The 24445-nt window shown below is 43.4% G+C and overlaps 1 protein-coding gene across 3 annotated transcripts in view; it reads right to left on the bottom strand.

The window, feature by feature from the left end:
- Positions 1–24445, bottom strand: part of cacna1c (calcium channel, voltage-dependent, L type, alpha 1C subunit) — a 107455-nt gene that overhangs the window by 68594 nt on the left and 14416 nt on the right. For all 3 annotated transcript variants that reach the window (XM_077593943.1, XM_077593944.1, XM_077593945.1), the window contains exons 2-3: positions 11057–11474; positions 7986–8091 (exon numbers count right to left, since the gene is read on the bottom strand). In XM_077593943.1, the coding sequence (XP_077450069.1) occupies positions 7986–8091; positions 11057–11474 (524 nt within the window). The remainder of the gene's footprint in view (positions 1–7985; positions 8092–11056; positions 11475–24445) is intronic.

Below are 24445 nucleotides of genomic sequence, written 5' to 3'. Positions count from 1 at the left end.
TATTCTGGGCGGCTCGGCGATTGAGTGGTTAGCACGTCGGCCTTGCAGTTCTGGGGTCCTGGGTTCGCATGATCTCCCCAGGCTTGCGTGGGTTTTCTCTGGGTACTCCGGTTTCCTTCCACATTCCAAAAAACATGCATGCTATGCTAGCTGCTTGAACACTGTAAATTGCCAAACCCTAGCTATGATTGGTTACCCTTTGTCTCCTCGTGCTCTGCGATTCCGGGAGTCTCCCGCCCGGTGCCCAAATTCAGCTGGGATAGGCTCCAGCACCCCCTGCAACCCATGTGAGCACAAGCGGTTCAGAAAATGAATAAAGTTGTATCCTACTAAGGCTTGATAGAGCAGAGTTGATTGACTGACACTGTTAAAAGTATCAGGCATCGAGTTGTTACACACATGCACACACAAAATAAAATACAGTCTGTCACTTGTACGTCCAATTTTATCTTTCCGATCTGGCTAATTTTCTTCCTCGACTCCGGTTCTTTCTCAGTTGCTACCTGGCAACCGCCCGGTTGCCTTGGCGACCCGGCTTCACATTTACCGCCACGGGTGTCGCGGTGATGTGGAATGACGAAGGGCACATTTCTTATTGATCGCCTTTCATCAGTGGGAAAAGCCAGCCCTCCCGCTTGAAAAAGATGAGACAGATGTCCATGGCCGCCAATGAGTCCCCCCCATCCCGTGTCAATGTCAACTTTTAGGTCGCTCGAAAGGCCTTCGAAGCGGAGCCGATCTTTAAACTGGCATCGGATGAAAGCAAAAGTCATCTTTGACTTTTAGTGGCTTTGCTTTTAGAAATAGTCTCTTGAGGTCAGACCTTCTCAGGACTAATTGCTGCACTCCAAAAGTACACAAATGCAAGCGACAAGGGTGATGGAAAGACATCAATGTCATTCCTGCTCACATGTCCAAACAACCTTGCGCCTGTCCACAGGCTAAAAAGCATTCCTAAGTGGTTGAGAAGCTCAAGATAACCCGTCTTCCTTCCGCCCAGCGTTTCATGCTTGGTTCTGGAGGGGCAACCCAAGGCGTTTTTGCTTATTTTGTGTCCCTCCGAGCGGGAGAGCCAGAGATGTTTATCGGGCTCTGTGCGCTTGCCCAAGTTTGGACAAAAGAAGGCACGGCGCATCCTCCTTTGACATTTTAACGGCGGGGAGAACGGAGAGATATGGCTAGGTTTTCGTGCCGTAATTGGAGAGGAATTAGGCCAACGACTTTTACGTTTTTTGGCCACCGTCACGGGATTTGGCAGCGGGACCGACGGTGAACGTGTCGTGTCGTGTCGCACGTGCGTCCGTCGTGTCCTTTGGGCAACGCCATTTCCCCGCTCCGGCGTCGGCCTCCGTCTGTCTTGGCCGCCGACCAAATGGCTCTCTCTGCCGCCACCGTCAATATGTCTGACGGTGGCGGTAAAGCCCTCCGGCGCAAGAGCCGCCCGTAAATTGAAAACGCCGCACTTGAGTCTGGATATTCTTTTGTCCATTCACCGTATATTTTCTCACATATAGGCCGCCCCCGTTTATGAGCCACACCCTTATAATGACCTTAAAATCATTGAATTTTACAAGTTCTCACGTATAAGACGACCCCTGATTCACAATTTTCACCTTCATATTCATGGTTTTAATAGGGAGTATAAATGTGTTACAGTAATACCCCAACATACGACTGCCCCGACATACGAGTGCCCCGACATACGAGCAATTTGAGATGCGAGTAAAATTTCGAGCAAATATTTATCTGGAGATACGAGACAAATTTTGATATACGAGCATGCAGCGGATTTTCAGAGGGTTGGAACGAATTAATTCATTTTTAATTCATTTCAATGGGAAACATTCATTTGAGTTACGAGTAAATCGACATACGAGCTCTGTCCCGGAACGCATTAAGCTCATATATCGAGGTACCACTGTACTTTGAAGGGAAAATCTTAAGAAAAATGATCGCACATGGTATTTCTGAGATACTGTATGAATCAAAAGCACATTATTAGGGTCAATATCATAAGGAAGTTAGTAATTCATCCAGTAATGGTTGTTTTCTTACTGCAAAACAGAAAATAACCAACAAATAGTAAATGTTAATTTACCGATATCTACTGGTGAAAAAGACTATAGCAACTGTAAGTCTTGTGCGCATATAAGCCGTACCCTTGATTCAGTCATTTTTTTTTGTTACAAATACGGCTTATATGCGAGAAAATACGCTATTCTATTTGTTGGCGTCCTTTTCTAAGCTAGTATACTTACATCTGAGCCGCACTTAACATAACATCTTTACTGACCACCCCAAAACAACCTGCGATAACCCAATAGTTGGCACACTCCTGTCAGATAGCATCTTCTATACATTATGAGCCAAGCGACCAAGCGCGACAGTCTCTCCGATGAGCGTTGACCTCTACGCGTTTGTGCGACCAGTTGCTCCATCAGCTTCCATTTACTGTCAGTCCTCTTGACATATCTCCACTCTGCCCGGGGGTCATAAATATCTTCCCGACAGACGGGACTTGACTTTAACGTCCGACTTATTTTGTGCCGCTTGTCACAAATGTGCTTTTGTAACCTGCGCTGCAATTTTTTGGGGGGGAAATTCTACTGAAAAGAGAGCACGAGGGGACAAAGACTATCAAAGACATCAAAGACCTTAAGTCAAATTCGTTTGGCTTACGGGCCATGTTAATGCCAACTAGATCTCATGTTAGCCAGACCAGTTTTTTTGTCGGTTACTACTGATTTGGGGCATTTCCTGTTAGTTTTAGGGCATTTCAAGGTTCCTGATTAACTCATTGGCTGCCATTCAAGGCGTCGTTTTGACGGGGGCGAAAGAACGAATAGGAAATGAAGCAAAATGCAGTGAACACACAACTCACAAACTGGTTTTGCGGCGCCCTTAACGAAAAAATGAAAGCCTTTAATTATGTATATACAGTATGAAGGAGCCACAATGTGCCCGCCAGGCAAAAAAAGCCTGGCGGGCCGGATGGGACCCCCATAGCGGGCGACTTGCATTAAGTGAAACAAACGCGAAGCCCAAATGCATTTCATTGCCAGAAAATAACAAGAGTGTAGCTGTTTTTTAGCCTGTCAAAAAAGGTGCACTCAGTTCACATTGCCATGCTATTTTTCGAGAACGTGCAAACACAGAAAACGTCCCTTCTTGAAATGACTTAGCACATTTTAAATGCCCCCCCCCCCCAAAAGCAGCTGTTTCCAGTACCCCAAGCAGGAATTTACATCTGCACGCCGCCATCATTTCTCATCTCACCTCCCAATCTAACTTTATTCCCCGATGCTTTCAGTCCAGACGCTGCACTCAACAAGTTACACATGTTGCGAAGTGACTGAAGCTCCGCCTGCCCGTCGACCGCGGCTCGTTAATGTTTTACACGACGAGCTCGGAAGGCTGACGGTCGGCGGCTGACACGCGAGAGCTCGTCTCGCTCTGGACTGCTAGACAAATTCAACACTTGATCAACTTGTCTGTTAACAATTTGACGACAGGGGGAAAAAAAAAATACAAACGACTGAGTCACAACTCAATATTTTTCCCCCCCAGTTTTATATTCCTGCCAGATTTCAAGGATGAAATGCTGAGGGAGCCTCGGGAGGGTCGGCAACCAGTTCGAATAGATTGGACCTCACTTGGCCGATCGAAAAATTCCACTTTTATACCCTTACAGTCATCACGCTAGCTCCATTTTCTCATTCCTCTCTCTTGCCTGCAATTCCCTCCCCTAAATTATTAAGTCATTCTGAGTCAGAAGAGTGTGTGAACAGGAAGTTCAGCATGCTAAAATATGGCCACCGGCTCCTGCGTGCCACTTTGGCTGGGGATTTTTTGGCGGGGGGGATGGGGGGGGTGCGCTTCTCCGTGTGGGACCGCTTGACGCATCGCGGCGTGCTGATCTGAATATTTTAGCAGGAAACATTAGTGACGTGCTACCTTCTTTTTTTTTTTTTAAACAATTTTTAATCTCTTTCATCATTCTGCGCCGTCTGCTTCTGCCGTGAAGTCAAAGGAAAGTGAGTCTAATTGCTGGAACAATATGGAGGAAACTTACATAAACAGGTCTGGAATTCCGGCCAACTTCCTCGTTTAAAAATAGAAGCGGGAACATTTTTACAGATGCGGCAGCACGAGCTGACGGAGTCTAACTTGCGATTGCAAAGCGGCACGCCGGGCTGTCGCGGCCTCTTGTAGGCCCGATAAATCAAACTATTGCATATCGTATGCAGCGCATGGAGAAAAACGCAGAGTCAGTCGTATCGCACGTTTGGACGGCGCTACTTTCATCGTGTGTTTGCTTTTTCTTGACTGCAAGTCAACGGAAGCTACACAGAATTAAACGAGCTGATAAAAGGACGGCGGCGCGGTGATGGAGTGGTTAGCACATAGGGCACGCAGTTTTGTGGTCGAGGGTTTGATCCCAGGTCCAAACCATCCTCTGGGGAGTTTGTATGTTCTCCCCATTGGGCTTGCGTAGGATTTCTCCGGGTACTCCGGTTTCCTCCCAAATCCCTAAATCATGCATGCTAAGCTAATTGATCATTCTAAATTGCGATTGGTTGTCTGTCTCCTTGTGCCCTGCGATTGGCTGGCCACTGATTAAGCGCAGGCTCCAGCACCCCCCGCCATTCTCGTCGCGGAATGTCTAAGGACGGTAGAAAGATTTTTTGCAAATGAGAGGCTTCCTGCACAAAAACCACAGAGCGGAAAAGCGCAAAACTCTCGTTTTTGGTTTGTCCAATCACATCCACGCATGCAAGCGGTCAACACTTTTTTTTTTTAACTGACTGTCCACCATTGACGAAGCCCAATCCCTGCCAACCCTCCTGATCCCAAACAATTTGACACCTATCCGATCCATCGGCACTAAAACAAGCGTAATACTCGGGCCCACATTTCAACAATTCCTACTTGGTGTTTGTGTCGTCAGTGAGTCATCAATGCAGCACGACAGGATGATGTAGCTCCGCCCACTTCCCCTCGAACACCCCATTGTGCATGGGGGGCCCCGTGTGTGTGTTTTTCCAATGCACGCAAATAAATACTTTGATGGCCGTAAAAGTTTAACGGCGGAATATTGTATCGCTCGATTAAAGTTTACAATTTAACGAGGCGCACGCACGCACGCGCGCCGACGCATGGATCCATTGGCTATTTATCTTCCGGTAGCGCTCGAGCTTGTGTTAATGTCTTGGCGTGCAATAAAGTTTTAATTAAAACAACGACGGGCGCCAACGAGGGCGAGCGGGAGAGACTTTCGCACATTTCCGTCTCCTCCGGAAAGTGAGGTGCATCGCTACGGTTACCATATCCATGACAACCTCCCTCTCCTCTTGCTGCTATTATTGGCCGCGTCGTCAAGGAGACGGGCCGGCTCATTATGGGATGCGTGTCGGAAATAGAAAGCGGCCGCCGGGAGCCAAAACGACGAATTTGATGAGTTACGTAAGTAAGGCCAACTATATGAGTTTGTGTGCTCGAATTTTCGGTCTTCTTTGCGTTCAATAACGCAATTACGCAACGACTTCACACGATCGCTGCCAGCCCCCCCCCCTTCAAAACGGATTGGACGTCCATCCCCATCGATGGCAGCCATTAAGTAAAAAAAAAAAGTTGAAATGTTCAGCGAAAAGACAAAAAACAATACAAACTGCAGCATAACAGCAGGCGTGTTTGTTGTGATTGCATTATGAATAAATAAAGTGTCCATTCAGTTGACATTAATTATGGAAACAGCAAGCGACCCTCAAAGAAGCCACGCAGGTGCATATAGATGGCTCTATTGTATTAATACAGTCCATATTTCGGATCAATGCCTGCATATTCATCAGGAATATTTGCACGAATGCGTGAACGGGAAGTACAAGATAGAATTGCACACGTAAAAAGAAGTGAAAAGCTAACAAACGCCACTGCACTGGTGACGTCAAACTTAGTAATAATAATGTGTCCTACTTGAGCCATATTTACTTTTCCACTGACTCACAGTCTGCACCTTCCTTAAATCAATAATCATCAATCATCTATTCTGAAAGAGTCCAAAATATTCAACTGTGAAATGGTATCGTCGTCTTTTTCAGACGTTTTCCATACACTTTACGACAGGGGGTGTCCAACTCGGATTGTTTCGCGGACCACATTCGTGCTGACTAGATTTCACGTTGGACGTAATCATTTATTTGGGGCCTAAAAAGTTCATTTAATGGCTGCCAGTGATGGCGCTAGATGTCCCTTCCGTTTTGATTGGCAGGTCTAACGCCGTCAATGGCACTGAAAGATGAGCAACCAAGTGAATTGGACATGTATCGTTGACAATGGCAGTCAGGGAGTTAATTTTTTCCTCACTTTCTTGTCTTTGAATGTACTTGCAGGTCTAGTAAATAATAATAATTAAATTTATGCCCTTTTCTAAGTTACTTCCTGTTGGGTTTAAGGCATTTTAACAATGCAATATTCAGAGCAAGATTAATATGACTATAACAAGATTAAAATTGAACTATTACAAGATGAAAATAAAAATATGATGAATGTTAAATGATAGATTATTCTATTACAAGATTCAAATTGTGAAACTGTCATTTTGTTGCTTATTTTTCTGTAAAATGAACCGGCAGTTGTTTGGCTTTTAGGGGATCAACTTTTGGCGACGTAAAGTACGTGTGACTACTTTTGCGTAAATTTATGGATTTAGTAAGTAATATTTGGAGAAAAAAAATATATATTACTGTGGTGCCTCGAGATACGAGCTTGATGCGTTCCGGGACTGAGCTCATATGTCGATTTACTCGTAAACGAACGTTTCCCATAGAAATGAACTAAAAACAAATTAATTCGTTTCATCCCTCTGAAAAAACACCCAAAACAGGATATTGGATTGGAAAAACATTTTTATCTGTTCTATTTCGCCATCTATTAACAAAGTAACAAATAACTAGTGATTTAATAGTACTAAAATGTGTTTAATAGTACTAAAATGTGTTTAATAGTACTAAAATTAGACGAATTTCGCTGAGGGGGGAGAGAGAGGGTGGGGGAGGGGGGAGAGAGAGGGTGGGGGAGGGGGGTTAGTGCACGGCAACACGCCCGTAACATAATATAAAAAAAATAAAATAAAATTTGGATTACGATGCAGACGCACTCAAAAATACATTTAATCTAACCTTGCACTAAACTTAATTCTAATTTTGTTTTACATTTTGATACCTTTCTTCTCCCGGGATGGCTTTAATTGCCCCGCCTCCACCCTGACTTTAAGATGCAAATTATCAAGGGTTTTTTGCTTTTGTATTCCCTTCAAAATAATCCCAAAATGATGCACACAAATGTCCTCACAATAGGATAACGCACGACCACTTGCCAACGAGAAGCAGTATATACTCGCCATTCGCACTGACTAACGTGGAAAAAAAACTGAAAAAATGCAATGCTCCGCCCAGTGCTCGTAGACGAATTACACGAGGGAGTTGCGGGGAGAGAGACAATGCCCATGACATTGCCGCCGTCCCTTTAGATTTTTTCAATGGAAAAAGTGTGCCGCAGCTCAAAAAAGGCTGGGAAACACTGCGCTAGCGGGCCGCTTACCGCATGTTTGATACCACTACTCTGTCATCGAATGAATGGAAATTAAAAAAAAAAAAACGCTTTGTATTCTGCTGATTTCCAAGCTCCCAAAATGCATCACGTTCGATGTGACAACAGCTTTCTTCGAAAGGACAGTGTGACAGATGTTACGCGGCCTCACGGGGATTAGCAGCCACACACACACATACGAGCGATGACGTGCGGCGAGCCCTCGGCTTTTGCCAAATGGAACAAAAAAAAAAAAAAAAAAAAAAATCAACCGTTACGCAAGATATTTTCAAGACGTCATCTGCGCCAAAGCCGTTGAAAAGCAACCAAACGAGCTAAGTCACCGAACGCGTAACCGGACGGGAATGTTTCTTTGACCTATGGTCAGAGCCACTCACCAGATTGGAGTTGGTGGCGTTGGAGTCGTCTTCGGGGAAGGGGATGTAGACGGCTAAGGCCACACAGTTGGCGAAAATGGTCATCAAGATGATGATCTCGAAGGGTCTGGGAGGAGGCCGCTTAAGGAATACACAACAAAGCAGCAATTCGTCTTACTTAGATTGCCATCGATTCGCGGGCGGACCGGCTCTTAAAACGCCGCCGTCCCTGTTTTATAACCGGCGGGATTTGTCACCGTGATCAATGCTTCGCGGGGCAAAACATCATTTCGGACATTAAAGTGGGTAACGACAAGATGGACGGGCCTCGCCGGCGAGCGCGCGTGCCCAAATATGGCCGCTGTCGCGTGGAAGGCAGGATGCGGAAGGAGGGAAAGGTCCTTGAGAGGGGAGTGACCTCATTATTTCTGGCCGGGCGAGCGAGGGGAGACAGAGGAGGTCTGCTTTTCGTCAGCGTGATTACTCTTGCTTTCTTCGCGGGTACGCCAGGAAAGGGCTGCGGCGGGCTGTTTTGCGGCTCGTCGCTTTTGTGTTAGAGCGCCGTTTCTCATCTATCGCAATCAGTCAAACTCACAGACGTCCGATCCAGGTCAGGTCAACTCCATGTTTGGATGAATGGCGACCTTAGGCCGGGAAGTCATCACAGACCAAACGCGTCAAACTTAATCCGGTCCCGACTCGCTCCATGATCCTGAACCATAATTTGAAGGCGGGGATATGAACGGAAGATCAGCTTCTATCCACGTAATAATAAATCTGCTGGCTACTGTAAATTGGAAGAGCAGGGCGTTTTTTTTTCTGAAAATTGAATTGTTTTATCAGGTGATTAGTGGAGGAGAAAGTTAAAAAAAATATTTACTCACATATAAGCCGCCCGTGCATATAAGTCGCACCCTTAAAATTGTTGAATTTTTAAATTTCTCGCATATAAGCCGCCCCCTGATTCACAATTTTTTACCTCCATATTCATGGTATTAATAGCGAGTACAAATGTGTTACTTTGAAGGAAAAATCTGAAGAAAAATCATCGCACGTGGTATTTCTGAGATACTGTATGACTAAAAAGCACATTATTACGATCAATATCATAAGGAAGTTAATATGCCTGTCTTTGTAAATGCAAAATATCAAAAGAAAAAAAGATGTCTATCTTGATGTCTATCTTGTCTAATGACAATTTTCTTACCAGAAGTTTAAGATGTTGTGGCAGCCATATTGCTTCTAATGTCAAAATATCTCAATTCTTTTGATGGTTCATATTACTGCAATAGTTGTCACTTTCAAACGAGAAATACAACGAAAAAATATCAAAGTGGAATTTTGTTTTATTTCAAAATCAAGGCTACTCGCGTCTGGTTGGCCCTCGGTAAGATGGCGGCGCCCCGCCCTAGGTAAGATGGCCAATCCCCGAGTGAGCAGTGACGGGCACAAGTGAGTTTTTTTCTTGAATTTCATTCATAGATGTCAAAATAAATTTTGTTTAGCGTTTTATCTCTTTATCTTTTCTCTATTTTCAAATAAATGACCGTATCGGCCGCATTGTCTTGCGTCATGACATCATGGCGTCATGGCGTTATGGTGTCATGGCGTCGTCAACTTGCAGTTTCGTGCATGTCGACTTTTTTGCGTATATAAGCCTTACGCTCGATTCAGTCATCATTTTTTTGTCCAACAAAAGCGGCTTTTATGCGAGTAAATACTAATAATGTCCATCTTTCTGCTAATCCAGACTTGTTTTAATGGACTGTTATTTGGGAGATTTATCATTGTTTTTATGGTGATAATTAGATTTCCTACTGCTATTGTTAGGCATATTCAGTTTTAGGAACGCACAATTTATTTTATTTTATCTCAACACTGCAGAAGTCTTAACGGGACACTTTTGCATCCTTTTTTCGGGGCGCACGCGAGAATCTGGTTCTCCACGGAAGTTATGAAGGGCATCCCGATTCAAATTGAGTGTAATTTGGAGATTTATTGCTCCTCACAGCCTATTTGTTCAACTTCTCCTTTGGAGTTGTTTGCGTGATTAATGCTGGGAATTGTGGGTAATCATCTGCGAGCCCATCAGCGCATGCTGTTTGCTTCAATTGACTATAAGTGCGATGGGTAAATGAGCCAAATGTCATTCCTAAGAGGCCGCGATCCCCCCCCCCCCCCTGTTTTTTTAAGTCTGATCGTTTAAACAGATGATAACCGTGCAGCCGCGGGTGCGGGAGGGACTTAACTCCGTCACCCCCGCGCTTCTTTGTCATTCCTCCGGTTGACCTTTCCCACTTCCCGACATATGGAGCGCTCAGAATGCAAAGCCGGAATGAAAAACTCATTAAACAATGGCGAGTCGGGAGTAAGAAAAGCTTATGTACGGACGTGGCGATACTAAATTTGGGATGGTTGCAGGATGGATGCATCGTGGGAGGAGGGACCCTCGGGAGAGCGGATGAATGCGGCGAGAAAGAGGCGAGGGGGACGGAGAAACCGGGGGAATCAAGCGCCCTTTTTAATCCGCTTGTGAGTAAACAAAAAGGAGGATGAAAGGGAGAGGAAGAGGAGGATTGAAAGCTAGAGGCCACGCGCATTCATTAAAACACATTGGCTGCCCTTACAAACACCGTACGAGTCGTACGGTGTTTGTAAGTTTTTTGGGGGGTTTGTAAGGGGAATCATAATCATTTATAAGGGCAGTTATCGGCAGAGGTTGACAGGTATGAAACTGGAGCAAAGTTTGAGTAAGCGTTATACATGAGGTCTTTTATGACGAAATCCCAGTGAAAAACTGCCTTCTGCCCGGTGAAAAAGTCCCCTCGCAGCCGTTATAATGGGAGACGTAAACCCTGTCTTTGTCCACCAGATGGCCAGCCCTTTCCGAATAGCCTTTGGCAAGTTTACGGGTAAAATAAAAACCGGTAGCCGGGCAGCCGCTCACTCGAGTCCACCCAACGACTGCTATCCCCGCGGAAGAAGAATGGAATCAATTGTTTGGTGAATCTAATGCTAATACGCCTTGTTGATGGCACAGCTACACACACACACACACAACAATCAAATATTAAAATGACGAGAAAGGATACTTCCACTCCACGATGCTGATGCAAGCCCGGCGAATGGGGTTCTTGAGCGTGAGGCAGAGCAAGGCCCGGGGTGGCCGCGTGGCCGTGGTGGTGGTGGGCTTCTTGGGCTTGGCGCTGTAGTGTTGGCGCTTGCGCTGCGTGGAGCTGGCCGTGGAGATGGGCCCGCCCCCTCCCGCCGCCAGCCCCGCCGAGCCGCCCGAGGCCGCGTTGCCCATCATCTTGGCCTGGCGCGCAGCGTCGATGGCGGCCTGCCAGCTCAGGGCGGCGCCCGGCGTGGCCATGTGTTCCGGGGCCAGGCCCACCACTCCCGCCACGCCGTGGTTGACCCCGCCGCCATCGTGCTTGCTGGGGTGCTCGTTGGTCAGGGCGGGGGCGGGGGCTGGAGCGAGGGCGGGCGGAGGGGGGGAGTAGTCGGAGCCTGTAATGCACAAGACGGGGCAAAGTTACAAAATGAAACATTTCAAACGTTTTGGTTTTTTTATTGGACACATTTGGGTGATGCAACGAAAAGCATCCCTTTTAGCAAAAAAGAAGACAATGTAGATGTACCGTTACATCCCCATACCTGTCAACCTCTGCCGATAACTGCCCTTATAAATGATTATGATTTCCCCTTACAAACCCCCCCAAAAACCTTACAAACACCGTACGAGTACGGTGTTTGTAAGGTTTTTTGGGGGGTTTGTAAGGGGAAATCATAATCATTTATAAGGGCAGTTATCGGCAGAGGTTGACAGGTATGCATCCCCAATAAATGCGCATCATTCGGGAGCTCGATTAGGACTTGTGTTAGCATGTAGCTAAGGTTCAATTTATGCACCCTGGTTTAAAAAGAGATTTACTACACAGCAGGGGTGGGGAACCTATGGCTCGGGAGCCACATGTGGCTCTTATGATGAGTGCATATGGCTCTGAGCTAAAATATGGAAACCAGTGGTGAGAGAGCAGAGTCCCGGACGCACCAATAGGAACGTCACGTCGGGACCGTGTCATTGATTTCATTGATACTCATGGAACTCATTGATATTCATTGATTAGCAACAGCGTAACAACATTGTCAAAGGAATTCAGATACTTTTTGTACTTTAAAAGTGACAAAATGACTACAAAATTTCATGTATTTTGACTTTTAAATTGTGAAAATGGCTCGCAAGGAATAACATTTGAACATAGGAATTGTTTATGGCTCTCTCTTTCAAAAAGGTTCCTGACCCCTGTTACACAGCAATGATTGCGTCTCAATTTTTGGTTTTCAAGACAAAGCATAAGAAAAAAAGATGGCTCACAATTCAGAAAATTGAAATTGGGTCAAAGCGTCATTTCTTTCCCCCGACTCTTTTATTTTGGAGTGTAATTTAACAATTGCATGTTTGAATACACAACGTTGCATTCTCTTGTGTTAAATAAACAGCTTCAAGTAAATACGCTTTTCCTCTGAACTGGGCTAGCGAGCGAGCGCAAACAGGCCTTGAGGAGCAGATTAAAAAGTACTTCATCTTAAACTGAAATGCCTTTGAAGGAATTTCAAAAAAACACGGGAGGAATGAAACTTAAGAAAAACACATTGGGAGCTTTTTCGGAATGTCACTTTCCATTTTAAAACCGCGTTTCTTGACCTGTCACTTCATTGTCATCCCGAAGAAAACGTCCAACACGAGGGGCAAATTTCAGTACGCTGGGCTCAGAGTAAGAGACGGCATTACAATAATCTGACGCAGATTACACTCGCGCAAAGAGACGCTGTGAATAAAAACCAGAGCGGATCGTGCCTGCTTAGCCAGATTAAAGACACGTATAATGTCCTCTCAAACCCCCTGCCCCCTCCCCACTCTCCACCTACAGAATGACACCCCAACAAGGATTGCACAAAAGCGCTCATCCTGCGGCAGATGAAGCGCATCCTTCACGCTAAAAAGCTCCAAAACATGTACGAATTTTCGTATTCAAAGCAAGTCGCAATGTTAAATATACGAAAATCCCACCACAAAAGGAAGCAAATAAGAAGTGGAAGTGAAGCCAACTTTAAAAAAAAAAAGAGAATCAGTGAAGCTGTTATCTATTTAATGATAAACACTCCCGGCTGATGCTATCACTTCAACGCTCTCAAATAACCAACACACCCACACACGCACACACACACATAAAATATGTTTATGTTCCGTTCGTCAGCGAGAAAAACAAAAACAAAGGAAAACTATGAATACAAATGCCAAAAGAAACCATTTTGCCACGGAATGATTATGTTTTGATTAATTTTACCGTATTTGCTCGCACATAAGCCGTATTTGTAACTAAAAAAATGATGACTGAATCAAGGGTATGGCTTATATGCGCACAAGACTTGCTATACAGACGCTCCCCTACTTACGAACGAGTTAGGTTCCGAGCGAATGTTCATAAGTTGAATTTGTTTGTAAGTTGCTCAGTGCTATATTTTGTATTATAATTTTTGTTTAAGGCCTATACAAGTATATTGAAGCCTATATAAGTATATTGAAGGTTTATATAAGTGCATTTGTATGTTTAAGGCTTGTATAAGTAACACACATTGGTTTGTACTGAAAAAAACATTTAATAAAATGGAGAGAATACATACAGTACTGTATAATACATACATTAGAGAGAGAGAGAGATTTACTAGAAACTGGCCGAAAGAAGCTATCTAATGACGATTGCAGTTTTCTTTTTTTCATCATAAATGATGCGGTAGCACTGTATGGCATCATTCAATTGATTTGCAAACTTTGTGCAACGTTCAATATTTGGGTCCTGCTGCTCGATCTTTATGTTTATAAATGGTACTGATGGTCGAACGATTCAAGTTGTATTCCCGTGCAACGCTCACCACTTTCTCACGCCCATCAAGCTTCGTTATTATTGCCACTTGTTTCAAATGAAATGGCTTGCACCTCCCTCAATAGAAGCCTTTCGCTTTTCACCAACCATATTGAATAATGGATGCACAAGATATTTAATGATAAAAATGAAAAAGGTTCTTTGCGCACTGGAGATACGTTCACGCACTTCCGCACTGCAACGAACTGGGCAGAGGAAGGTGGATGCTGGGTGAGCTGAGCTCTCACAGCGCCAGGCGTCGGTATTAGCGGCGGAAAGAAGCACTACTTGGAAAAAGGCGCGCGATACAAAATCGAACTTAGGAACATTTTTCGACATAAACGCAATTTGCAGACATGTTCGTATGTACCGTTGTTCGTAACTCGAATGTTCGTAAGTAGGGGAGCGTATGTACTCTTTTCCACCAGTAGATGTTGGCAAATTAACATTTACTATTTGTTGGTTATTTTCAGTTTTGCAATAAGAAAACAACCATTACTGGATGAATTACTAACTTCCCTATGATATTGACCCTAATAATTTGCTTTTAATTCATACTGTATCTCAGAAATACCATGTGCGATGATTTTTCTTAAGATTTTCCCTTCAAAGTAACACATTTGTACTCCCCATTAAAACCATGAATATGGAGGTGAAAATTGTGAATCAGGGGGCGGCTTATCGAGAGAAATTGTAAAATTATAAGATTTTAATGCTATTTTAATGGTGCGGCTTAAACGTGGAGGCGGCTTATATGCGAGAAAATACGGTATATGTCAACTGAGTGAACTAACAGCAATAAGACACTTTTCGCCTCCATCTTTATTGACGGTCAACAATACAAAGGAAGTGTAGTCTGTTTCAAGCCCAACTAAAAGTTAATACATGACAACAAGGATAAGCTTGAGGGGGCACAATGGCGTTCTTTTCAGAAAAGTGTGATTGTCATTTCTTCTGTTCTTCGCACGACATGCCGTCATTATCACTGTCGCCGTGTTTAAAGCCCATCCTATTTTTATCCAATTTATGTGCCATCTCGCACGAGCACCATGAAAAGGACCCGTTCTCCATCTATTTCGCGCTGACGCCTGTGACAAAACCTAGACGTTCGTCAAAAAAAGCACTGTTCTCGGATCAAGCGTCGATCTATTCTTTGAGACTGACTTTTTCGGGGAGAGTGGAAAAGTTCTATTTCGTACGCCACAAAACTGGAACAGTACACCCGTATTGTTTCACCCTTTCGTAGATTTCTGCCGACATTTCACGCTTCGCGATATTCATAAATGTAGGTGGAGAAGCGCATTGTGGGACCAGAAAAGAACTTTTATGCCATGCTAGAGCTGGGCAATAAAACAATAACGATAATTATCGTGAAATATTTTTTGTGAACGATAGATTAAAAGCTTTCTATAAAAAAATTTAATTTTAAACTGCAATTGCACCACCCAACCACCACCGAGAACAGGAACACTGTTGCGATAAGAAAGCTAGTTTCAGACCAAGTTGATTATTTTATTTATTTCATATTGCACAGCAAATTTTGGTTTGAAGGCAAATTTATAAAAAATAAAGACGCATGTCAAAATTTCTGCAGGATTTATTCCTTATTTTTCATAAAGTAAGGAGGGAGTTGTCTTAACTTTAGTGCACAAAAGAACAAAATGCTTTTTAAAACCATCATATTTCATGTTCTCTTTTATTATAAAATAAGGTAACATAGTTACCCTCATATTTGAATAAGGAGGAAAGTAATTTTACTTATTCACAGAACTTTGAAGTTTTAAATTGGACAAAAAAGATGTGATAGTTATCGTAATAATTATAGATAGACTGATTTTTTTTATCGTGATAACAATTTTTGTCATATCGCCCAGCTCTAGCCCAGAAAATTCACGAATGCCCTTCGAAAAACCCACAAACAACATTAAACACACCAGCGCCTGTGACCTGCAAATAGCATGACAAAAGTAAACACGCCATGAAGCCCGCGTGCAATTTGAACAAACATTGAAGGTTCCTAATGGACAAAGTGAGGGTCTATTGTCAATTTCCGGCGCTGGCACAATGAGAGCGGTCCATTTCCTGACAAAGCTCATGGTTCGATTCGTCCGACGCATGGAACGTGGCGAGAAAGCCCGAATAGGAAGAGGAAGGTGGCTTCACGCTGCGCTTTCACCCCAACTTCCCACACACGCACACAGACCAAAGATAATAATACAGTCATACCTCTACTTACGAATGCCTCTAGGTACGATAGTTTCAAGTTACGATATTTTTTTATATGCAAGTGAGTGACTCGAGATACGAAAAAGTAACGAAATCCCCCAAAAAGTAAATGCATTTCCTTATCTGTTATTTTATTTTGAAAGAATTGTCACGGATGCATTGATTCTCCCTTGCTACCCTCTACTGGGCTCTCATTGGCTGTCTCACAACAACCACTATCCATGTTTCAAGATTCTCTCTTACAGACCTGGCCACCTTGGCTAAATGCTCCCCTTATTAATGATTGCAATACCTCTTATTAGGTGCTTAAAACCCGTACAAATGGAATGCGGCCCATATTTTCACACCCACAGACACACACACATAGGGCACACGTAAAAGTTTAAAAAGGCCGCGGAGAGAACTATTTCAACGGCGCAGGGCACATTTTCATATGCTTTATGTATTTTAAGACATTAACAAATCATTTCCTTATCATTTTCTCACATTTCTGTGTGTTTCCTCACATCTTTCATACAAAATTGGAACACTTTGATCAATTTTAAAGAGGTTAGTTGGTAGTAGTGTGAGGACCGTGGAACAAATGAGAGAATTTACATACTACTACTACTTACGAATTTTTCAAGTTATGAAAAAAGCTCTGGAACAATTAATTTTGTAAGTAGAGGCACGACTGTAACTCCTTGTAAATATTCATCTGCAGTGAAAAGATGAGAGGCGCCCATCTCTCTCCGCCTATGTGTCAAGAATTTGACAGACGAGTCATGTTTGGGGCATTTACAGGTGACTTCCTGTTCGTTTGAGGGAATTACAAGGTTCCTATTAACTCATTAGCTGCCATTGAAAGCGCTGTTTTGGCGGCAGAGGGCCAATGAACGAATAGGAAATGGGCGCAAGATCACAAACATCTGGCTTTGTCGAAAAAAATGAAAGCATTTAAACTCTGTACGTACAGTACGAACGAGCTACGAACAACAACCCCCAAGCGGGCCACTTCCAGCCCGCGGGCTGCACGCTTGACAGCCCCTCGCATAAACAGCATATCCATGTGTCTTGGATGTAAAGACGAGGATTTGACATTCTGGAACTTGGCTGTCTCCAGAACGGCAACACTGGGTTCCAGCCAGGAGGGAATGACTGGGGTTGCATTCAAGTGCAGCGGAGCCATCAGCGACTTTCCTCGCGCTCGAAAGAGGAAACAGATGTAAAGCCGGCGTCGGATTAGTCCGTTACCAAGGCCGCCAGGAAGAAAGGACAAAGAGGCGTGGAGCCGACGCCATTTTACCACTCCGTCGATAGCAGTACACACACACACACGCACGCACGTACTGGGCAGTTGGATGCGCGAGTCCAACAGTCGCGCACGGGCGAACGTGAGGTGGTGATTAAGCGATGAGACCGCAGGGCCATAAAGCGCTCCGGTAGCTTAGCAGCGCGAGGGAACGTTTGCTTTACGACCGCGCCAGGAGACGCGCGAGGGCTGCGGAGCACTTTTCATCTATAACATATCTATGAAAAACGATCCTTGAAGCAACATGCGCATTGGCTCACTAACGTCATATCATAAAATCACATTTGAGAGCCGGTTTTAAAACAAAACAAAATTCTGCCCTGTAAGGATTATGCTGTCATTGTCACCACGCGATGGCCTGAAAATTGACTTTAATTGAACATTTATCATTGTGTCAAATTCCGGTATCAAGGTTGTTTATAAAATAATAGAACATATTTTGGGAGCTATGCCATCCAAAAAAGTGACAGAAAAAGGCTTAATCATGAAATAAGCTCCTCATTAGTCCCGCCCGCGTAGCCTATAGATCAGGGGTAGGGAACCTACGGCTCGAGAGCCATATGTGGCTCTTTCCATGGGTGCATATGGCTCTCCACTAACCTGTGAGGTAAAATATGGAAATCCCAAGTGAGAGACCTGAGTCCCGAATGCACCAATAGGAGCGTCACGCTGACACTGTGGCGTTGAGACTAGCTCCTAGCACCACTTTAATCAAAATTTAGTTTTTATTACTCTTCTGCATGCATCATCTCATTGATTAATTAGCAACAGCATAAAAATGTTGTCAAAAGAATTCAGAGACTTTTTGTGATTAAAAAGTGGTGAAATGACAGAAGAAGAAAAATCGCAAATTTTCATAAATTTTTACTTTTAAATTTTGAGAATAGCTCTTTAGCAATAACATTAGAAAATAAGAATTGTTTATGGCTCTCTCTTTCAAAAAGGTTCCCGACCCCTGCTATAGATCATTATTATTATTATTAGTCTATTAGAATGCTAGCCATAGCCTTTTGTTGCCATGAGACCATATTTTCATTGCGCCAACGTGTACTAGCTAGCACAACACTCGGAACAATAGAAATGATCATAAATTCTGGTTGTGATGTCACAACCAGAATTGATGAAAATAATGTGGGCGGTCCCCGATGCAATTTTTAGGTGGTGAAATAACCACAAAATAGCAAAAAGCGGCCAGACAGAGCAGCCAAATGTGTTTAAAATCAAAGTAACTGTTGAATGAAGAAACATTTGAATTTTTTTGTCTCATACAAGCTTCAAACATGGCGGCATCAGAGAGCAGATTGTTATTTGGGTAAGTTGTCAGCACGAGGGTCTCAATTGGATCATCATTATGGAAATAAACGTACTGGGGATGGAAAAGATGATGCTAGTGGCGGATGACTCATCCATAAGTCGCACTCGGTTAATTTGCGCGTGCGGAACAGTCATCGGCCATGCGTGGGTCCGATCGTGATTCCCCGAGACGCCCGCGCACCGCTGTGGCCGCTTGTTCCTGATGAGCCAAAATGGCCGCTTCCAGGCCAGCGAAGGCGGCGGCCCCAGGGGCGGAGAAACTGGGTGAGGGGAAGGATCGCAAGGGCTCATTTTAAATGGAGCTCATTAGCTGCACGTGCCCAAGCGGCACCATTCAACGGCTCAAATTTGACGGCTGGCCAGGCGGCGTCTGCTACAGATGGCCGTTGTGATTTTGGACTTTGGTACCCTCTTGCCCTGCCCTCTGTTCCTGTCCACCCACTCAACATATGTTCTAATCATGCCCTAGGGCCCTACAAAAAAGCACCGTATCTTACGGACTATAAGTGGACCTTACGTTGGGCCTGCAACTGATATATGTGGAAAACAGCTATGTTAACAGATGCCAATTTAGCCTTTTGTTGTTTAATACTGCTACTTTAAGAGCACGATTCATATATTGTTTTTTGCACACCTGTCAGCCTCAGAGAATTGCTCCCCTGATTAATAATTGCAATTCCCCTCATTAAACGATATTAAAAAACATACAAATGCAAAGCGGCACATATTTACTCACGTAGGGCGCACTTAAAAGTCTAAAATTTGGACAGGGTGCCCAATCAGTATGCACTAAATTCAAGATTCTGTAGATGTTGCTGTATGACGCTGACAGCTTGACTGTCTGGGCACATTGCTTGCTGACGCGCTATATTTATATATAGTGAAAAGTCACTGACGTGACTGTGCATATCATGCTTAAAGCATGACAATATTAGCAGTTGACGAGGACATTTTCGTCTGCTACCAGTGACTAAGATGATCCAGATTAGACCCGAAATGGGTAAAACGACAAAAAAACGTACCGTATTTTCTCGCATATAAGCTGTATTTGTAACTAAAAAATGTTTTAACTGAATCAAGGGTACGGTTTACATGCACAAAAGACTTCCAGCGTTGTTATACTCTTTTTCACCAGTAGATGTTGGCAAATTAACATTTACTATGTGTTGGTTATTTTCTGTTTTGCAGTAAAAAAACATTACTGGATGAATTACCAACTTCCTTATGATATTCACCCTAATAATGTGCTTTTGATTCATACAGTATCTCAGGAATAGCACGTGCGATGATTTTTCTTAAGATTTTCCCTTCATATTAACACATTTTACTCCCTATTAAAACAATGAATATGGAGGTGAAAATTGCGAATCAGGGGGCGGCTTATATGCAAGAAATTGTCAAATTCAACGGTTTTAGAGCAATTTTAAGGGTGCGGCTTATATGCGAGAAAATACGGTACTTAAAAAAATCCCATACAAAAGTTATTATGCGGCGTACATAATTTGAAATGATCAAAAAACGTCTAAAACACAGGAAAACGTATAAGTTGACAGATATGTTATTGTTTCTTCGGGTTGTAGCCTAAAAAATACGGTACACCAGCTCACTTTTTTGGTGCTGATTTTCAAATGGGCCTCCCAGTGAAAAAGGACCGGAATGCTTTATCGTCGTCAATAGCAGCGATTAATTAAAAATTGCTCAGGTCTACATTAGTCGATGTAATTTGCTTGTGCGGCCGTGCCTAATATTATGGCCTGGTGAGTAATGCCAACAAGCGACTTGCCGTTTACCGCTCGTGCGCGAGCATTGACTGTAACACGGCGAGGGAACAATTGTTCTGGCAGGATCTCTGAGTCATAAATAGCCGAGCCATGCATTCCAGCAAAGGTTCTGGGTGTAAACATTTAGACTGGAGAAGCATCAGCTCATTCGTTACAGCCGTGCTCCGTCTTCACCACCGGGGATAGAAACCACACACAGGTGGAAGCATTTACGTGTTGAATTCCTGAGCAAAACTCATGCGAAGTTCTAGCGAGGAATGAAACGTGCGTCGAAAAAGACGGGAATGCTACGCGACCACGTGGCCTCTGCTTATTATTTTTGAGCACGTTGAAAATGGGAGCCGTGGTAGCTTAAAAGTAAAAGCGAGTACGAGAGAGGAGAGATCAAGTCAACAGAAGTAAAGCGGAGCGCGCCGAATGATTCACGAGCGCGTCGGAGAACATAAAGCTCGAAATGGTTCCAGAATAAACGGCTTCATAAGTCTTCTTTACGGCTTAATGTTCCCTCCCTTTTTTGGGGGGCGGGGATATTCAAGACAATATGGCAATTTATAGACCTGCTTTCGAATGGGCAGCTATCGCTAATGCTAAATTCTACACACCCTGAAAGATATTAGCGGACAATTGTGAAGTACTTTATGTTTGCCATTGACCTGGGAAAAAGATTGGCTTAAAATGTTTGCATCTTCATGGTGCTTTAACTAAACAAAGTATTTTTAATGTAAGAATGTAGCAAAAAATGAGGCCAAAGTTGCACTTTTTGACCTTCAAAATGCGACTGCCAGTTAGAAAAATCTATTTTTTGAAAAACTCGGGCCCAAATTCAAAAATCGAGCACGGTAACATCCTAGAGCCGTACATTTGCAATTTTTTGTTCAAAACCGCATTCAAATCGGATGTACGGTGTTGTCTCCATTTTGTCCGATGTTAATGGACAAACACACTAACACACACATTCTCAGAAATAGTGATACTATGAAGGTACAGTAATCCCTCGAATATCGCGGCTTCACTACACCGCTGATTTTTAGTAAAGTAAAAACATTTTGAATTTTTTTTCAGTTCATAAAAATGTGAAAATCCACGCTGAAACTCTGCTTTGTGGATTTTCACATTTTTATGAACTTTAAAAATATATATTTAATTTACTTTACTAAAAATCAGCGATGTAGTGAAACCGCGATATTCGAGTGATTACGGAAAAGCGGAAGCCACTGAACTAAAAAAAATAAAAAATATATATATATATATTTTTTTTTTAAATAGGGGTGACCCTTCTTTGCGGTTTTTCGTTTATCGCGGCCATGTCTGGTCTACATTAACCGCGATAATCGAGGGATTACTGTATAGATTCAATCAAAGGGACGAATTGCTAAAAAAAAAAGATGACAACCAACCAAAGATAAAAGAAAGACACGCAGAAGAGTGATGAAGAGAGAAGAAAGAGTCCAAGTTTAGCTCTCCCCTGAGGACTCCTCTGAGGTTCCTCTGCTCTTTTCTTTGTCCTCTTCGCCTCCATCCATCACAAAATAATTAACTTGCTATAAGTGAAATTCATTCTACTAATTGCTTTAAAAGGTATTTTTGGACAATGATGGAAGCAGGAAGGGGGGGGGGCGACCTCACCAGGCAGGAAGTGGATTCCTGTCGCTCTGGTGAGTTTGGGATCTGAACCCCTGAGACCTCACAGTTTAGTTTTTTGCGCTTCTTTTTCCCCGTTAGGCAGATGTCGTGCGACGTAATAATCACAGGTACCCTCGCATACGGTCAGTAAAAAAAAAAAAGTAGTCTAGACCAGGCTGTGAAAAGGTCACGACACCCGATGGCCTTTGGACCTCCGTGTTAAAGAGAGAAGAAAGAGCGTCATCCCACCCGCGTCTTCGTACGCGCAACCCGCGACTGTCGCTCACAACCACACGGCGTGAGTGATGGGGTTGCCATGGAAACCACAAGCTTATTAATCATCCCCCGTGGGGGGGACGAGGGGTCTTTTAAGGTGGAGAAGACACAGCAAAATGAATTTCCACCTCATCTAACCGTTTGAGATGAATTCTGGAATTTTTGTGTTTGTTTACCAAACCTTCATTTCTCGAATACAAATTGGTCGTATTGCATTCAATCTCATTAACAATTCCTTGAATTTAATTCTGCTGCTAAATTATGCAAAGTGCATGAGTTTAATCAATAAATAAAAACACTTGGACGTACACAAACACTTTTTTTTTTAAAGTGCATAAACTATGGCTATCCTTCCATTAGCTGTTATTAAATTAATAAGCGGCATCATCCTCTTTGGCTTCTAATACTCGGTAATCGGCTGTTTCCGCTCAAAGCACGCTCGCGCGCATTAGCGGACCCGCCCGGCGACGGCTGAATTATTTAACACACTTTCCACGCCGCCCGCCCAAACTTTGGTGCGCCGGAGAGAAATCAATGCGAGATGGAGGGGAGCAAAAAGCGCCTAAAAGGTTTAATTAAAGTAAATCTAAGTGATTGATTCATGCGCTTAGCACTCCGTCAGGCTACATGTTGGGGAAAACTGCATGCAACGACGCCGACCGCTCACGGAAAAATTTGCTTGTGTTGGTGGGCCTTAAAGGTCACTTCTGGTTCAGACCCGCCCCTTAGAGTTGGGACGTATGTTGTAATCAGGGGCATTGAATTTAAGAAAACAACAGAAAAGATGTGTCAAGTCAGAACGGAGTTGGGAAACTGTCTAAACAAGTAAAAATCCAGAAGACTGTTGATTTTTCTTTATTTCTGCGTGGATTTGGCTATGTTTAATGGTGGAGCTGACATTTATTTGGTCCTTCGAGCCGGATTTGAACCTGGGACCTAAGGATATTGATTTTGAGGGACCCCATTTCAGGAGTACCGTATTTTCACGACTATAAGGCGCGCATAAAAGTCAAAAATTTTCTCCAAAATAGACAGGGCGCCGTATAATCCAGTGCGGTTTATATATGGACCAATACTAAAATTGTTATCACGATAAAATAAAATAAATCAGTCGATAGGACAACTACGGAAACCAGCCCCCGACTCTACTATTTTCCCGTAGATAAAGTACTGCGCAGTGACTGCTGGGATATAGAGTTCTTAATACACCCAGTTCTTCAATACAGTTAGTATGACGGCGACCACACTAATTTGGTGCTGGCTGTCATTTCGGCTGTATTTACAAAAGAAATCCTGCCGCTAAATGTTGGCGTCAACAGAGCATTCAAAGCTAGACTGTGAACTATGTATATATATTATATGTAATAACTTGGAGCTTGCCGTCATTCCCGGAGGAAGAACTACAACCGCGGGACCCAGCGTTTTGGAAGACTCATTTGGGCAATTGTTTAATTCGGCTTAGATGTTTCACACCATCAACGCTAACTGACATCTCGGCCAAACAAAACCCATCTTTAATCCCGTCACTTCGACTTGAAAGACAAAAAGTATTTTTTTGCAAGCTTTGAAGCTCAAGAGCATAAAAGCGGCGTAATGTCTGCTGATTTCCTTTGTGCGCGTCCCATTTCAATCTGGCATGCCGCTCGACTTCCTGCTGAAATTAACCAGGCCCTCCCAAAAATAACAGCTCGCAAGAGAGGCTGTGCCGCTAGAAGATGCAAAGCGCGGAAAGATGAAGAAAAAAGGACGTACTGAAATGACAAGGTGAGAGCAAAATAAAGATGGCAAACAGTGGCTATTTTGGGTGTGAATTTCTTCTGATATATTATTCTCTCGCCTAAAAAAAACTGTATACTAAAACGATATGTGGATACGAAACTAAGGAATGCTTTGGGATAAAACAGAAGGCGCTGAGCAGGCATTTAAACAGTTGAAATTGTCAAACATCTATATTATCATATCAAAATGTGAATGTTTATACAGTCTTGTTTAACTTACCATATTTACTCGCATATAAGCCGCCTGTGCGTATAAATCGCACCC

Source organism: Stigmatopora argus, chromosome 23 (assembly GCF_051989625.1).
Source record: "Stigmatopora argus isolate UIUO_Sarg chromosome 23, RoL_Sarg_1.0, whole genome shotgun sequence".
NCBI classification, from domain to species: domain Eukaryota; kingdom Metazoa; phylum Chordata; class Actinopteri; order Syngnathiformes; family Syngnathidae; genus Stigmatopora; species Stigmatopora argus.
Note: the sequence above shows the minus strand (reverse complement) of the source record. Positions and strands in the feature narration are given on the sequence as shown.